Below are 18,555 nucleotides of genomic sequence, written 5' to 3'. Positions count from 1 at the left end.
CAGTGGAGCGATTCCTCTCATCAGTCCATTCGACACCCATCCAGACAACACGTCGTTAGTGTAAGCATTACTAACTGGTATCCTGAGCTCAAATGAAATTCATTTCTTCATATTACTAAAATCAGCAGCACTCAATTTCTTGAACACTTTGGACCAGATGTCACTGACAAACTTCTTCTCTTTCTCCAGCTTCTTGACAATTTCTTTAACGCTGCAGAACTCGCCATACAGCTTGTCCTGATCATGGCATTCAGGAGATGTGTTGCTGTCACAGCTTCAAGTTTTTCAAAACTTTTAATCTGGATCAAAGTGATCCGGATTTTGTAATCCTATATATTGTGATTTTGTAATCCTATATTTTGTGTTACTTACTTTTACTTGGATCGTTTTGATCCGTTTTTTCAGAAAATGTCACTGCTGGTTTACATTTATCCCGATAACAAATAATCACGATTACGAAATCCAGTTTTTTGTTTAATATTCTTTTATTAACAAAATCTAAATCACTTTTAATGTTAGTGCACATATAACGCATGCAAATAATGGTTATTTTATTTATGCCTACTTAGCAGAAATTAAACAACTACATCTAAATTGAATAAAAATCAAACTTTTGAAAAAAGGATATGTGTTTTTAGACATCTTCATCGTCTTCCTCGTCGGTCGGGAGTCCAGCATCTCTCAGACGAGCTTTAAGGAGACGTATGTGAAGGCATATGCGTATGCTTTTTATTAAAGCTATACCACTAAATAAGTGTTCTCCTTTTTGCTTGCATGGATACAAAACTTAAATAAATATGTAAATATTATATTCTAACACTCTATTTGGACATATAGCGTGTGTTTGCTATGACAATTCAAACAAAATTTCAAAGTTTTATGATAATTTAAAAGCTAAATCCACCTCCGCAGTAGGCTCACAATAATCCTGGTATTTTGGACCAAAGTAATCCTTATCTCCTCTTCAAATTCTGAAAAACCCAATTGCAACATTTAATTGTGATTAAAAGTGCGATCGGATTACCAAAACGAAATCCTATATATTGTGATCGAGATTACTTTAAAAAACAAAAAAAATGGATTTCGTAATCGTAATTATTTGTAATCTGGATAAATGTAATCCAGCAGTGACATTTTCTGAACAACCGGATCAAAACGATCCAGATAAAAGTAATCTTGATCACCAAATATAGGATTACTAAATCCAGATCACTGTTATCCAGAAAAAAACGGACCCCAGATTACCTTTGACAGCCACGTACTGGATCATGTGCATGTAGCCCTCAGTAGAAAATTGAAACCAATTCTCCACCTATTTGATTGCAACTTTGTAACATTTTGTGAAATCTTATCAGAGGTTTTCTGCTTCGGAGTTCATCATTCCATCTAGTGCACGCTGGCCCGTGGAACCAAAGACCTGATCACTTTTTCTCTGATAGAGTTCGGACCCCATCCATAATGGGATGCAGCTCACAGGCTGGTACTGCATTATCCATCCATAATAGCATGGAGCTCACAGGCTGGTACTGGCATTCTCCAGATGTAGTACTGGCATTATCCATCCATAATGGCATGCAGCTCACAGGCTGGTACTGGCATTCTCCAGGCGTAGTATTGGCATTATCCATCCATAATGGCATGGAGCTCACAGGCTGGTACTGGCATTCTCCAGGCGTAGTACTGCATTATTGAACACTTTCAAGAGGTAAATATGTACCTCGACGCCACAGAGCTCCCATCCTCTTCCATAAGTTCACTCCTCACAACCAAGCGAAACAAAACAGCATTTTACAGCCTTCCATGTGCTCAGCAGTGTGTTGATCGCTGGGAACTGGCTCAGCCAGCGACATGGTGGAGGTGAGAGGCATATCCCAGGTCGACAAAGTTACATACCGTTTCGACGTCCTCTTTCAGTGTCGCTATGTGTTTCACCACATTGTGTAGTATGTGTGCTGGGCAGTTAGCAGGTAAGATGTTGGGCTTTTCTTTCATCAACCTCGTTGCGTTGCGCTTGCTGTAGTTGACGTTAGTATTGTCAGCATAGTATGAAGAAATGTCAGTCTTTGACAGCTGAGTTTATGAAGCAAAGCACTTGAGGTGCCTTCTGCTGTCTCATCACTGTATTTGTAAAGGTTGAACACTTGATCTTGTCGACATTGTTTTGGTGTCCAGCATCGAACCGCTAATGGGTACATTTTGACACCTTTTATTTGAGGCATCACTGGAAATGGAGAAATATGGACCTTCGCTTTTGCTAAGATCATCAACAAACTCCAAGGACAGTGGGGCTAGTACACTCTTCACTAGGGTTTCTGCCTTCTCCCGGCTACAGCGCATGTTTTTATGAAATTGTGGGATCAAGAAACAATGTAGGAAACAGCTTTGATTCACAGTCACCTGAGCTATACAAGTGATGGTGAACAACGTTGTGGTGCACCTGTGTCAGCTCTGGCACCATGACTTTTTAATGTAATGTAATGTAATCATCTGGCTTGCTGAAGGAACTTGTGTTTTGTTTTTTATTTAACAAAGAAACTGCAAAATTATATCGCAAAAGTCTACCGGAAGCCATAATAGTAGTACAGTATTTCATGTTAGATTTCAAAATGTAATTTATGTCTGTTTTTTGTTAAGTATATGGATAACTACAAAACGGTATGTAATTCAATATGTTAATGTAATACAACACACCCTCGCTATAACACCCTTCATTATAATGAACCTTTGGCTATAACGAACCTGGCCCCTGGACCCCAAATAAAAAATAAAAAAAAGATCATATAAACACACACTGTTCACATCCCGGTCTGTATGCACGGGATACCACCTCCGCAGTGAAGTCAACTCTTTTGTCTTAATAAAAAAGTGAGCCCTGTGAAACTATACATCTAAAACAAAAATCATTTTCTGTTGCAACAAAGCTGGAAACAATATTGATTGTTTGAAAAAAGGAGTAACCAGGCTTATCTCTGTCGTGAATATAGGTTGTGCTTTCTGTACTTCGTTTTAATTCTTCAACAAATAGGATAAAGCAAAGTCAGAATACTGCATACATGAGACGAACAGGTACATGTAATTCTACTTGTATTCACAATCTCATCTCATTCACTTACTCCAACAGTGTGTCGTTCATTTTGATTGTCCTTTTGCTATAACGAACCCCTCGATATAAGAAACAAAAGGCTTGGACCCCAACAGGTTTGTTATAGTGAGGGTGTACTGTATTATTTAGTGCAAAGTTGCCACGAGTTTGGGAGGCAAAATCTTCAGTGACTGTTTTTCCTTAAGCGGCCAGGAACTCACCAACATCTGCAGTCATGCTCCTAGGTGTAAAAAGATGATTAACCTGGTTGTGCGATAAGAGGACACCCACACTGACCTTTAGTTCTCCTGAGATGTGGGGAATTGCTATGGTGAGGGAACATAACTGGACAGTGTAAACTGGGGAGAGCGACAGAGGGAAAATAATTGGCACACTAAACCTTTTCTTTGTTGAATTGATAATGGTGACCAACAATCATGGCCCTGATTGCTGTTCAAAATAAATCACATTCAAAGGTCTGTGCATGAGTTGCTTGTTTTTTTTTTAAGAATAAAGTTGTATTCATTTTTGAATACATAAACAATTCATAAATCACTACACTAAAGTTGAATTCTCTACCTTAATACTCTGAAGAAACTGCAACATCTTTACAATACAATTTAAAATTAAAATAATACCAATACCTATAGCCTCTTAGACAAGAAATAAATAAATAAATAGTCTCTTGTGTATTACATATCAGTATTTGTTAAATATTTAATTGCATCTGACCAAAGTATTGTATTTTCTTTGAATTCCCTCCACTCTAGTGAGTTTTAGCTAATAGAATGACATGCAGTGTGATGTTTTTCCACATTGTAAGTGGTGGTGACTCCTTTTCTTTCCAAAGCATCATTATAGCCTTTTTAGCACCGAGTAACAAGCTCACGACTAATAGGGTTTGAATTCAATTTAAGTTAAGGTTTTCTGTAAGATCTAACAAAGCCTAAGTGGGGGATTTAGTTAAAGAAATACCTACAATGGTGGGTATATGTTTAAATATATTTCCCCAATATATGCTTCATTTTTTTTCAGGTCCAACATATGGTGACGTGATTCATTCTCTTGATTGCAACACCAACAACTAGCAGATTTGAAAATATTGCATCTCAACAGTTAGACAGGAGTATGATGGGACTGAATTGTTTAAAAGTCAAATTTCTGACAGGTGTCTAAAGGAAACATAAGAAACCTATATATATATATATATATATATATATATATATATATATATATATATGTGTGTGTGTGTGTGTGTATGTATATATATATATATATATATATATATATATATATATATATATATATATATATCTATATCTATATATATATCTATATATATATATATATATATATATATATATAGAGAGAGAGAGAGAGAGAGAGAGAGAGAGAGAGAGAGAGAGAGAGATATTTCAGCACAATCTGGACTTTTCAATGATATAATTTACTTGGGCATATCTACTGATTGAGATATTGCAGATTAAATGAAAAATTACAATTTCTGTGCCACTTTAAAGCCCTAAAAAAGTAATTTCCTAACATGGTAATTAGACAAATTGCATGTGTCTTGCATTGCTAATATGTTACTTATCTATGGAGGAAAAAAAATAGAGTTAGTATGTTTCTGTCATGGCTGCGTCAACATTTGTATTAATAAATAATAATAATAATAATAATAATAATAATAATAATAATAATAATAATAATAATAATAATAATAATAAACATTTCAAATAGAACCTCATTGGGTCAATATGTAAACTATATATATTTTTAAATGTAGACAAAAACTAAATTCAAAATATAATTTCGAAAGACTAAATCCCCCTACACATGTCCTAAAATATTGTAAGCAATTACTCACTCGCAGCCTTTAGGGCCTTTAGGGCAGTAATAATAATATTATATTTTATAATAGTATTATTGCTGCGGATGGTGCAGCACAGCCTGGGACATACAGCAATCAACAATGATTGATTAGTTCTGAAAATAACTGTTTAAAATAAAATAGATATTTGACAAAAATATCTCTTGTGGGTCTGCTAAATGCTGTAGCCATCAGAATTTGCTCAAATCAAACCACAATCCGAAATATAAAACTCTTCAGTTTGTTTATTTGAGTTACTGGATTCCAGACCGAACAACACAGAGAAATCCTATAGGCCAGTTTAGGCATCAATCATTCACCGTTTGATTGTCGTGATCAATCCACCATTCACACGTTTGAGAGACTAAACCCTCCCACACATATCTTAAAATTTCGGAAGCGATTGGTCAAACACAGCGTGCCCAAGCACTGAGTTACTACCGCATAAGCCACGGTACAACAAAGACAGCATACAGTAATCAATAGCGATCGATCAGTTCTGAAAATAACTATTTGCTAAAAAAATAAGTCCTTAGATCCCCTAAATGTTGTATCCATCAAAAGTTGCACCAATCAAAGCACTATAAGAAATATAATACAGACCTTTTTGTTTGCTTGTTTGACTTTCGCATCTGACATTGAATAACACAGAGAAATTGTACAGGGCAGTTTAACGTCAATCATGCACTTTTTAAATGACGTCACCGATACACAATTCACATATTTTGAAAGCTAAACCCCTCTACACACTTGAATGCCCACAACCGGTGCTACAGTGAGATTTATTTTAGGACGTATGCTAGCACTTTATGAGGTAATTTTTACGCTGTACGCTCCCTAGCACTGAAGGGGTTACATTTATATTTTAAAGATCTAATGGAGGTAAATGAACCATTAAAGTAGATATCACCAGCTGTAGTAATACCTAGCTTCTCCCACCCTACATCAATTTGTTTCAATAGAAAACTTCATGATGGATTATTCCATAACCCTGAAGACCTATATAACACTTGACATGAGTTTGTTAAACTTGCTCTCCTTTTAAACCCATGTGAGTTTGAGATAATACAGGATGGGATCTATGGAGGTTGGGTGGGTCATGCATGGCTACATCTAGACGATTCATGAGCTCAATTACATTCTGCTCTTGACAAATCCCACTAGGATCTTTGGCATAAGATGGTGAAAAATGATACCAATGCATATTTGGTATGCCCAAGCCACCATTTGTGTTGCTATAAAAATGTCTCTATTTTAAGCCTAGGTTTTTTTCCAAATTCCATAGAAAATTAACAAATAAAATGTTAATTTGTTTGAAATACATGTTGGGAATTCCTAAAGGTATCTGAAAGTAGATATGCTATAACTGCCATTATTGCCATTTTGATAATGTCTCATCTTCCCCAAAGCGGGAGTAGTAATTTATTCCATGTTTCCAGTTTTACTTTTATTTTATTTATCCCAGGTATAATGTTTAGTTTTACTGTTTCTGTCATATTTGTATGACCAACTATGCCTAAATATTTAATTCCATTACTGGGCCAAGTAAAGTTATATTATTTTAATTGTGAAGGAAAACAGGATTTAGATACTGGGAGAGCTTCAGATTTGACCTAATTTATAGAATATCCTGATAAATTCTCATATTACTGGCAATGAATCTGACGGGTTTTGGATTGTTAACAGGATGTCATCTGCATAAAGCACCATTTAGGAGTTAGGAGGGCCTATTCCTTGAATTCTCTCATTTTGCCAAATGCTAACTGCTACAGGTTCTAGGCCAATTATAAACAGCACTGGAGATAAAGGACATCCTTGATGAATACCACTTTCTAAAATAATTGGATTTGATGTGTCTTCACCAGTAGCAATTCTAGCAAGAGGGTTGTTGTACAATATTTGGACTCATTTCTGAAAATTTGCCCCAAAAACCAAATTTTCCTGTAGAAGTAAGTAATTCCATTCTAATTTATCAAAGGCTTTCTCAGCATCTAGAGAAACAGCCATCATAGGAACATTGCTGTCTCTGTTTGATAAAGTTAAAGTGGTTAAAGAAAAGGGCTTGTAACCAGGAGGACCCTGGTTCAAATCCCGACTCAGCCACCGACTCATTGTGTGACCCTGAGCAAGTCACTTAACCTCCTTATGCTCCATCTTTCGGGTGAGACATAAGTGACTCTGCAGTTGATACAATTGCCTTGGATTAAGGCGTCTGCCAAATAAACAAATAATAAAAAGTAACAAATTCTAGATATGTCTTGATGAAAATCTGTTTTTCAAAACCTACTTCATCTGAATGTATAATATTGTCCATTACATTTTTAAACCGATTTGCTAAGATATGAGAGAAAATCTTAAAATCACACTATAAAAGTGATACTGGTCTGTAATTTTTACAATCTAAGAGGTCTTTATTTGGTTTTGGGACAAGATTAATATTTGCTAAATGCATTGCCTGGGAGATTTTTAGTTTTAAATGTATAGTTGCTTGTTTTTATAGCTATAATGGGATTATTTGCTGATAATGCATGTAGCCAGCACAGTGGCTTTGTTATTAGAACAGCAATAAATGTGTCCATATTATAAACCTTTTCGCGTATCTCTGAGATTTTGGTTGTGATTTTGTTTTCACACATTTGTGATACAAAACACAAGCAGACAAATGACCCACTTTTCTTCTTATAATGCAAGAAAAGCAGGTATACACATCACATCATAGCTGTGCTGAACTGAATCTACCTTGCCTGCATGCAGCGTTATCGGATCAAGACACCGGCTCCCTCGATAGCTCTACAGACAGGATACTGCTCCCTTGTGAATTGTATTTTTTTGTAGGAGCCATTTTAAACCAGGAACAATTGACACAGAATCAGTTTCCTGGAAACAAAGTGAGCTGTTCGTTTATTCTGTTTCAGACAGGATATAATAAACAGTAACATTCAATCTGGTACCAGTCTTTGGTAGTCACCATTGCAGAAAAATGAACCAGAACTGACTCAATTGAACCAGTTTAAGCCAGATTAAGCTTTTTCCAGGTCAGTTTATTATTTAATGATATTTATAAAGCCTGGAGGACTCCAGGAGCAGATTTGTGCCCCCCCCTCCCCCGCACTAGGAATTGCTGTCAAACTGCGTGATTGCCTGCGAGGCTGGACCCTGTAGATAACCGGAGAGAAACCTGCAAACATTGAATCATGTGTTCAGCATGTAAGTGTGATATGCAAAATACACTACTGATAATATCAAGTATAACTGTGTGACAGGGTAGTCCCCGCTCCTGTGCATAATATGTATTAATATTATTATTATTATTATTACTATACCCGGGTTGTGACTATACCAGGGTTGGGACTATAACAGGCTTGGGACTGGGATGTGCTGCGCCAGTTGGCAGTTGTTCATTAAGCGGTTTATTAAAGCAGTCTCTAGTGTGATCATGGCTCCTGTCTTTCCCTTTGCAGAATGACACATGGGGCCAGCAGTACTCCTTCGCACTCTTCAAGGCGATGAGTCACATGCTGTGTATCGGCTATGGGCAGCAGGCCCCCAGCGGCATGACGGACGTGTGGCTCACGATGCTCAGCATGATCGTGGGTGCCACCTGCTACGCCATGTTCATCGGCCATGCCACAGCGCTCATCCAATCCCTGGACTCCTCACGTCGCCAGTACCAGGAAAAGGTAACCCTGACACTCTCATATTTATTGGTTTGTACCAAATACAGAGTCCAAACCCATCAACCAATAGAGATGAAAGCATTATATGACAGGCACTATCTACTACACATGGCTGTGAAACTGGTTAGGTAAAGTAACTGCTAGTATTCCCAGGACAGTACTATCGTATGTTTTTATATGTGGGGGTCCCCATGCCAACGTATCCCAAAATATGTCACAAATATTGTTTGTTCTGCAAGTACCAGGGTTTGTGCAGCTTTTTTCTGTGTCTAAGGTACCCCTCATAGAACATGCATGGGCTAAAATACTAGCAGGTATTTTGCTTCAAAGTCGTGTCATACAGTGGCACTAGCATACTGTGTGCCACTTTCATTGCTATTGGTTGATAGGCCAAAAACTACCCCTCATGTCAACTGCCCAATCTTTCTTTTATTATCATATACATTTTATGTTTATTTCATTTAAAAACCATAAAGCTTGTTGTGACAGGGAGTACCCTGTCGCAGGTTCTTGAGTGCATGTGTGCCTTTAAGGAAGCACCTCGGACGCTCAACAGGAGAAGCGTTGCTAAGCAACTAATTGAGCAGGTCGCCCGGGCCTGAGATGATTGGGAGGTCCTGATTGGCTGGGAGGCGTGCCCGGGGAGGCTGCTCACAGCTCAAAAGGCTGAGGCTACTGCACGGTCATAGCCATACAGACGGGTGCTGAGCGAAAGCTTGCTGTGTCGATATCGAGGAGGAGAGCGTCCACTCTATGGTGAGAACTACTACATGAAACCCTTCCACTCCAAGACAGTGCTTGTGAAGGCATTGTCCAGCCAAGGTTGTTTGAAGAGTCTGGAGTCGCCGTGAGAGTGCCGGGACTCCGGGAGCCCAGAAGTAGGTCAGTTTAGGAGATGTTGATCCCAAACAGTATAGAGAGGGTGTTCATAGTGTAGGTTGCTGGAGCAGGACGTTCCTTTTAGTGGGACTAGCGCTTGCCTTGTGTGGCAAACGTTTATTTGTAGCTTTGTTTTGTTTTCTTTATTAAATCTGACACTAGGGCTACCATTGCTGGTACCCGAGTGGCAGCACTTGTGTTGTAATTAAGTCTGCGCACTTGTGCGGCGTGTCAACACCCAATGCACTATGTCTGCCTCAGTATTATTCAGTGACGATCCACGTATGTAACATCACCCTGTTACACTTGTATAGTCCATGTTTAAGTTTGCGATGAAGTACTGGCAGATAAAACAACATTTAGAGCCATAATTATACATCTGTGTGTTTGCAAATATTTAAATGCATCTGGCTAGCTTTCAGTGAAAGATGGACCAGCTTCAGCTATGTTGATGCAAATAAAAGTATGCAAGCTGTTCCCAGCGTACCAACTGAACGAGCTGAAAATTTAAAGAAGCCCTACCCTTGTTTAACAGATTTTGTTGTCACTGAGTTAGCCACAGTGTCGACGCAGTGTGTTAAAGAGGTTTTAAAGTAAACTCGTTTCATACTAAATACAGTGAGAGCTCCACATAAAATGTATCAAAATCAATTGTCAATATAGTCACTATTCTCTTCTGGTGGGGTGGAAATCCAGTGTGTCTGTGTTATTAATTCTTATCCAGACTGATGTATGATTGGGTTCGTTTCGCGCTACTGTAAGTCAGTGTTAGGCACTCAATTATATTTCCTGGTCCCTGCCTAACTACGGTATGGAATGCATACTTGAAAAATCAAGACTTTAGCAAAGGTTGTATTTTGGTTTTCCAAAATTTTTAAAACCTTCAGGAACACTAGTCAAAAAATAACCACAGGTTTTACCTGTGTCAAATTTGTTTTTACCGAACCCTAATACAGTATATAAACATGATTCCTAGTATCAATATAGTTCAAATACATGTATGATCTAAATGAAGCTGCTCCGCTGCAGTGTGGATTCGAGGAATCTCCTACTCCTGTCTATGCCTGCCCCTGCTCCACTCCCCAGTGCCCAGGCTCCAGTGTTAATGAGCTCTGTGTGCAATGGCCCGCCCGCCTGCCCACATGACTCACCCAGCACTCTGCACCATAGTGGCCTTCACTAAGTAAAACCGCTACAAACACTGTTCCAAGACAATTTGAAAGTTTCCTTCATTGCAGTCTTTTTTGCCCATGAGAACCCAGGGAACACACTAATTAAACACGTACACAGAGGATTTGCTTAGGCAATAGAATCCTCCTTTTAATTGTGTGAAGTTTCAATTCACTACCTGTGAATTGCTTTGCTTAGGGGGAGTGGCGCTGGATTTATCTCGCACAAGGCGCCATCAAGGATCGGTACGGCTCTGCAGACAATATCTGTTGACCAACCATGTTGCTAAAGACCAGTGCCCCTTTCACATTTTCTCAGTTGCAATAATTTATTTCATGGATTATTAGCGTCTCCTACTAATTTACTATTGTTCTCATCCATAGCTATTAAACACTCAACAGTGCTGAATTAGGAAATCCTAAAAGAAACTACAATTCAGTGACAAATGTTTGGAAAGGGAGGGGGGGACTGCAAAATGTTTACTGTGGTACACTTTTATAAGGTTTTATTTTCTCTACCCTTCACTGGACTGGAGATGGACCAAGATGGGGAACATGACTCAAACCCATGCGACTAACATGCTGTTCAGAGGAACAGTATTGAAATAGAAGGGGGGTCAGTACTGTATAGACACTGTAGCCAAGGCTTTCATTATATAAAACCCATTTGCAGACTGCACATCACTGAAGCAATGATTTCTGATTCAGTCTAATGCTCCCTAATCCACCTCACTGATGTTGCATTTGCCCACTCGCTAATGTGTGACCTTGCTTTGGTGGTGGTGATGTTTGACACACGCACTGAAACAGCACATCTGAAAATGAAACAAAATCTTTCAGCAGCTGGAAACCAGCAGGGCAGCTGCCAGTCTGCATTGGGGTGCTGTGAGGGAAGAGGCGGGAGTAGAAGGCAGAGGGGAATAGAGAGAGCACTACCCGGCTCATTAACAAGAGAAAACACACAGCCCGATAGAGAGAGCACTGCCCTTCTCATTAACAAAAGAAAACGCACAGCCCAATGCACGTTTTAAAGTTGCTGTTTCAACTTCTCAGCTGTATATCGTTTTACATGCTTCCCAGCAACCAATCACTGTTTTTTCTCTTACTCACGTGTTTATAGTGTCGCTGTGGTCATGTGACCTCTTGCTGGGATGCTGAAGTGAAACATTGAATATGTGAAAGAATAAGAAAAATAACAAATCTGTGATTAAAGTAATGTCTTTCATGGTTTCCCTGAGATCTCCCCTGGTAAAGGCATGGCCGCATGGTGTGCAGAGGGTGTCATACAGTTAAGGAAGTGCAGGGGTCCCGCAGTGGCTCACCTGGTATAAGCACAGCGCAGGTTTGCATCCTGGCTGTGCAAAATCACCATTCTTCGCTTGGGATTCCGGAGGGAGCATCGCATTGAGGGAGGGACTGTGCCTCCTCATTGCTCTACAGCGGACCCTACTGGTCAGACACACAGTGAGCTCCTGCAGACACCTGCAGGGCTGGCCTTTGTCCTCCACAGGCTGGCAGCTCGCTGACATCCACTGTTGAGTTCCTAGGTGTAAAAGTGGAAGCTGGCTTGGTCGTGGGATCAGAGGACGCCCACTTAACCTTGGTTCATATACAGTAGGGAAATGCGAGCTCCATGTAGTGACGGTAATATACTGTTACTGGGATGATGTTAAAACGCTGTTGTCTTTCTATATGTAAATGTATTATTTACTGGAATTGTTTTGTTGGAAGCATATCCTTCAAGGATTGCCATGATAGCACTGTGCCATGAAGACCGTCCCAGTATTCCAATATATTCCATCCGTGTTCTCATCACGTGGGAATTGTGATGCCATTGTGGAGTCACACAGAGGAGACATGTTTCCGGCAGCAAGTCCTGGCATGCAGGCTGCGAAGAGCATTAGCAACTCACTACTGCGTTCTCACTTCCCAACACACAAAGAAATAACAAGTAGCAATTAAAAAGAGCCCTTCTGGCCATAGTTAAAATGATCCCTTCCCAGAGCACAGGAGACTCCTGGGGCTGGTGTTCAAAAGTTCAGTTGTTTTTTGTTTTTTAAAACTTTGTTTTACTCTTTTATGGAGTGCTAAGCAAGGCTTTTCAAGTCTGTGTTCTTACATGTATGCCTAGAGATATGCTGAACCTGTCTGTACAGATTTCACACTTTAGAGTTTTGCATATATCTACAGAAGCACTTGGGATGCAGCTTGCTAAAATACTTCTTTAGCACAAGTTGTATAATGTACCTGGGGTATATGCAGACTGGTCTGCTCTACTCTCTTTCTGTCATTTTAGAGTTTTGCATATATTTAGAGAACTGCATGAAAGGGACTTTTATAGCAGTTATTAAGAGTATCAGGATGTGGGGCTCTATGCAGACCTGCTAAGCACACATTATAACTCTAGTGGATGTAGGTCATGGTGATCTTCTTTTTCCTTTCCAAATTTGTATTCACAGTGGTGACTGGGGATGACTGTCACTGCCTTGCTGGTCTAATTTAGTAATGTCAAAAAGGATGTATAATCACACTTTCTGTAATTGCATCTCTTTTCATATTTTCATCTTTACTCTTAAATGGCATTTTCACACTGTATGTCCCTACAACTTGGATATATAAATTATTAGGACATTTTCAACACAACATAATGTTGGACTTGAAAGGCGACTCGTTCATTTCCATCAGTCAGTCCCAGCTTGCACTGCTGGAGGAATTTACCTAATGAGCATGCAATGCACAGAAATAAATACGCAGGCTGAACTGTGAGTATAGTATACTGTAAAGGAAACAGGCTAGTGAATTCATGTGTAATTACAATTACACATGCACACAATCGTTGATGTTCGGCTGCAGAATGTGGATTGCAGACTGCAGATGGACCCTGTAGTGGCCCAGTTTGATCTCGGGACGATACCAAAGCTTTACAGACTGCTTTCATAGTGCAGCTGAATATGTGGCTCAAATGAGGTTTAAAAAACCCTGCCCTTAAAGGATTTTTGTGAAAGTTTCATTCCAGAGATTATTAAACACAAGAAAAGGGTATTCAATTTCAGTGACCCTGCCAGATGAGATTTTCATTAGAGACGATCCTGTCACCTCTGATCCTGCTGTCATTCAGCTTATTGAAAATGAAAAAAAGCTTTAAAAACGCATCTGTTTCAGCTTCTAATTAGCGCACGACCCCGCCGCTTGCTGTATTTCTACACTCCCACGTTTTCACATCGTCCCACAGGTGGATAGCAAGTTGGCAACAAAAGAAAAAAAGTTTTTAAAACCTCTAATGAGGTAGCTGACATGTCTATTGGGAGCTGTGTTATCCCTCTACAGCACAGGGAGGCTTGTTGAGTTGGGTCTGCCCTGCCCTGCTGGGAATTGATTGCTATATTGCTTTTACTGAAGCTGTCAGTTTGATAGGATATTACTCTTTCTCTGAGAGATGAAACTCTGATTATCTCCCTAATGCTGACACTAATTTTATTAATTTAGTGAATCAGGGTTTTACTTATGGGCGCCCAGCGAGGCAGATCAGTAGCCTTTAAACCACTGATGGTAATGGTTGGCACAGTTTGCATTAAACTACCCTTTCATCTTCGCCAGGGCAAGGTGAATTGGCTGGGGGCAATGCTTGTGTTTATGTGTTAATAAGAAGACGAGCAAGAATTTCATACAAATGATGTATATTTATCAAGCAATACAGTCGGATGCAGCGGTCACTACCTGCTATATGATTGACCACTGCATTATAGCGACAGTTAGGTTTCCCTAGTACATAATAAAAAGGTCAATACCTTATAAAAGTTTCCCATGTTAAATGTACAGTTTTTCCCTGTGGTTATACTATGCATTTACCATAGTTCGCTGAGGTTTTAATATGTTTTACCATACCGCTCTGTGCTTTACAATGCTTACGTACAGCATGCTTTTCTATGCTTTCACTATGCTTTATTACCCTTTGCTATGCTTTTCACTATGGGATACTTTTATAAGGGATTATCTATAGGTAATGATGTTATAAACCATACAACTGGTCTGTATATGAAGACATTTTAAAATTATGTTTTTAGGTTATATTTTGGTGTGGATCGCTTCGTTTGCTTAAAATTGAGTCAGCATTTAAAGCGATTCAAGATTCTTAAGTCCTGGTAGCTTTTAGAGGGCATCTACCTATTGGGAACATAATTGGCTGTGTGAGGCAATGAATAAGGTTTACAATAAGTGATAAAGCATCAGCATATTAATACATTGTCCTATCACAATTCTACACCTTGCACAATATTTACCCAAAGAAACAATAGGATACATTGTCTTATTGAATTCACCTGGAGAAACAGGAACAGCCAGGGAATCCCATAGGAAAGAGTGTGTTTCATTGGGATTGGGATGTGTTTTCAAAAAGGTTTATTGGAATCTGCAGTAAATGCTGGCCATCCTTACAACCCTGTGTTCAGGATCCATAGAGGCTGTGGCGTCTGAACTCCGCCTCATCAGGGGAATGCAAGTACAGTGACATTACAGGGGCAATCCATATATAGAGCTAGGTACTTGAACAGGGCAAGATTATCTAGTCATGGATACCAATCTATTTAGTAAGCAAGTGGTCTGTGTATCAAATAGCAATCAAATTCCCTAAGTTGTTGGAGAAAGTACTTCATTTTCATATGTAGGTCAGCATTTAAATTTGCAGTTCATTAGTATGCGTTGATTATTAGACTCTTGTCACAGTTTCCAGAGGAGACAGTGAGTGTGTGAGTGTCTGCATGTCTGTTTGTACGTGTTTATGTGAGCATTCTGCTGCAATTATAGCCTACCAAGTTAGGCTCCTTCGTCAGACATTATGCAAATCAATCAGTTCTTTAAACCTCTGATATACATGACAGACTATATTCCAGGAAGCTGGATAAGTTTGGGGATACCATCTACAGGGTGTCAGAGGTTTGGAGCAGAAGATAAAAGATGATGAATAACTGAGACTCCAGGAACGTGTGGATGGCAGCTGGAGATTAAACGCCTAGTTAGAGAAAGGAGGCAACTGAGGAAGTAGTGGAGAAGGGCTGAAGAAAGTCAGAAGGAGGCTCTCAGTCTTCTGCAAAATGATCTAAAACAGAAGCTTGTGAAGTTGTGCAAGGCCTACGAAAGCACAGTAAAAAGGAGCGTGAAGAACCAGCTTTTATAAATATCAGTTCAGGTTTGTGAAGAACTTATTCACCAGCAGAAAGAATGGTATACTTACAACTAAGTGTGTGATGTTTATCTGTCAACAGTAGAAAGTCTGGAGGACTTGATTAGCTCAAAAATTAGGAAATGTAACTGAGGAATTCTAGTGCGCTAAGGTTCTGCTGGAAATAACACTGATGGAAGGAGGCAGCACCTGCAGTGAGAACTGGGAGAAAGTGAGCAGCCAGGACCCAGTGGAAGATGCAAAGGCTGCCCTTCATATCAGTGACGTCAAGGAGCAAGTTCAACAGGGAAGAGGAGGCCTTGGTCTCAGTTCAGCTCCCCTGAGAGGCACAAAGCAGCTCCAGCTGAAAGGAGGAAGTTGGTAGTTGGACAGCAGTGTGTAGTCAGGACAGCAGTGTGGAGTAGTGGTTAGGGCTCTGGACTCTTGACCGGAGGGTTGTGGGTTCAATCCCCAGTGGGGGACACTGCTCCTGTACCCTTGAGCAAGGTACTTTACCTAGATTGCTCCAGTAAAAACCCAACTGTATAAATGGGTAATTGTATGTAAAAAATAAAAATAAATAAAAATAAAAAAATAATGTAATTGTATGTAAAAATAATGTGATATCTTGTAACAATTGTAAGTCGCCCTGGATAAGGGTGTCTGCTAAGAAATAAATAATAATAATAATAATAGTTACTAAAGTGCTAAAGCAGGAGGAGAGCATGAGGTGTGTCAAGGTGGTGTCCCAGGCTAAGCAGGGTGAATGGATGAGATGGGAGGATGTGGAACAGGGTCAGATTGGCTGGCGAGACCTGTGGACAGTGGAACAGAGGAGGATCAGCTTCCTGACCAGGTCCACATATGATGTTCATCCCTCACCGCAGAACCTGAATGTGTTCATCACCTGCTACCCTGAAGCACATTCTTACATGATGGAAGGTGGCTCTGAGCCAAGGTCACTTCACTTGGCGTCATGCCCAGGTGCAGCAGGAACTCTCTCTCTCTGGTTCCTAGGCAATGCACTATCCTCGAAACGGGGAGTCCAACTGCATGAAGCCACGCTCTCTGGTTCCTAGACAATGCACTATCCTCGAAACGGGGAGTCCAACAGCATGAAGTCACTCTCTCTGGTTCCTAGGCTATTATCCTCGAAATGGGGAGTCCAGCAGCATGAAGTCACTCTCCCTGGTTCCTAGGCAATGCACTATCCTCGAAACGGGGAGTCCAACAGCATGAAGTCACTCTCTCTGGTTCCTAGGCTATTATCCACGTAACAGGGAGTCCAACAGCATGAATTCACTCTCTCTAGTTTCTAGGCTATTATCCTCGAAACGGGGAGTCCAGCAGCATGAAGTCACTCTCTCTGGTTCCTAGGCAATGCACTATCCTCGAAACGGGGAGTCCAACAGCATGAACTCACTCTCTCTGGTTCCTAGGCTGTAAAAAGGTTGTCCAAACCCAGTTGTTTCTGTCTCACTATCCTATTATTTCTGGTAAATTCATGGTTTAATAAAATATGCTAGTCCTGGCAAAAACCTGCAAAAGACCAAAACTGTATACTCTGTTCATTTAGTTTGCATGTGAGCAAGCCAAGTGTTAGAGCCATTTCCCACGTATTCAAACAGAGTGCCTAGTCTTGTTCTAGCAGCTGACTCTATGAGGCTAAAGAGTCTGCAGCAGTTCCTCCCCTAAGTTAGGTGCGTTTTCCCTTTCTGAAAATATCTCTTGGAGTGAAGAGCTTTGCGATCCGTAGTTCTTGTTACAGCACTCGAAGCGGTGGATCATTTCAGTTCATTTCTTGTAGTATAATGATGCGTGTTAAAAGTCTCAGTTCAAAATGTATCCAGCAGTGTGAACAGGTTAAAACAGCAATTACCAGCGAAGGCTGTGTGGTCCTTTCATGTCTTTTATCTAATAAGGAGTTATCCTCAGCTAGCCTGGCTCTCTCCCTCTCCATCATCTCCACACTCAATTGTTCCCTGTCTCTTACATTTATATTCAATTAATCCTTTCTCTAAGATCAAGGACTGTAGTAAGCTAGGAGCCCTCTTGCATTCATGACACCTCTGTCAATGCTTTTCTGGCTGCTGATTCGTTTTGCACTGTGTACTGCTGCTTCTATCTCTATTTATTTTCTTTCTCTTTTGATTGCAATTTGATCAATGCGCTGAATATAGTAGGGACGATTTAATATAACCAATGTCATGTTAAGTGTCATATGCAAGTCCTGGTAGTTAGCACTTCAGAATCCTATTCAAATAAAGAACAATGGTCCCAAAGTTCATAATTTCATTCCTCTTATTAGCCCAGGCAACATTATCCCAGGTCCCCTATTTCATCATTTGGTTCTTTGCTTGTATTTTATGCTTTCATTTGGGGTTTGCAGATTTGCGGCGCTTTTTGAAAAGTTGCAGGTGCTTCCTGGTAACTAATCACTTCCTGTATTGTTGTTCAAAATGACTTGATCGAGCTGCAAGACGACCACAAGCACTACAACACATATATCTGAATCAAGAACATGGATTTGAAAGCATTTGATAGCATCTGTAATCTCATAACTGTAAAAAGATACATCTTCAGTCTCTAGTGCTGTTATGAAGTCTTTAAAACAGGTACTTGAAAAGTCCAGACTAACAAGCTTCTTTGATCTGGTTAAATTCTAAAGTAATTACCTTCATACCTTCTAATGAACACCAACATTGAAAATAAATGACAAT

The 18,555-nt window shown here is 39.8% G+C and overlaps 1 protein-coding gene across 1 annotated transcript in view; it reads left to right on the top strand.

Annotated features, from left to right (window-relative positions):
* The window catches only part of LOC117963167 (potassium/sodium hyperpolarization-activated cyclic nucleotide-gated channel 4-like), a 76,102-nt gene that overhangs the window by 40,475 nt on the left and 17,072 nt on the right, over positions 1-18,555 (top strand). Inside the window, exon 4 of the mRNA XM_058994868.1 lies at positions 8,414-8,632. Within this exon, the coding sequence (XP_058850851.1) occupies positions 8,414-8,632 (219 nt within the window). The remainder of the gene's footprint in view (positions 1-8,413; positions 8,633-18,555) is intronic.

This window comes from Acipenser ruthenus, chromosome 21 (genome assembly GCF_902713425.1).
Source record: "Acipenser ruthenus chromosome 21, fAciRut3.2 maternal haplotype, whole genome shotgun sequence".
Lineage (NCBI taxonomy): Eukaryota > Metazoa > Chordata > Actinopteri > Acipenseriformes > Acipenseridae > Acipenser > Acipenser ruthenus.
Note: the sequence above shows the minus strand (reverse complement) of the source record. Positions and strands in the feature narration are given on the sequence as shown.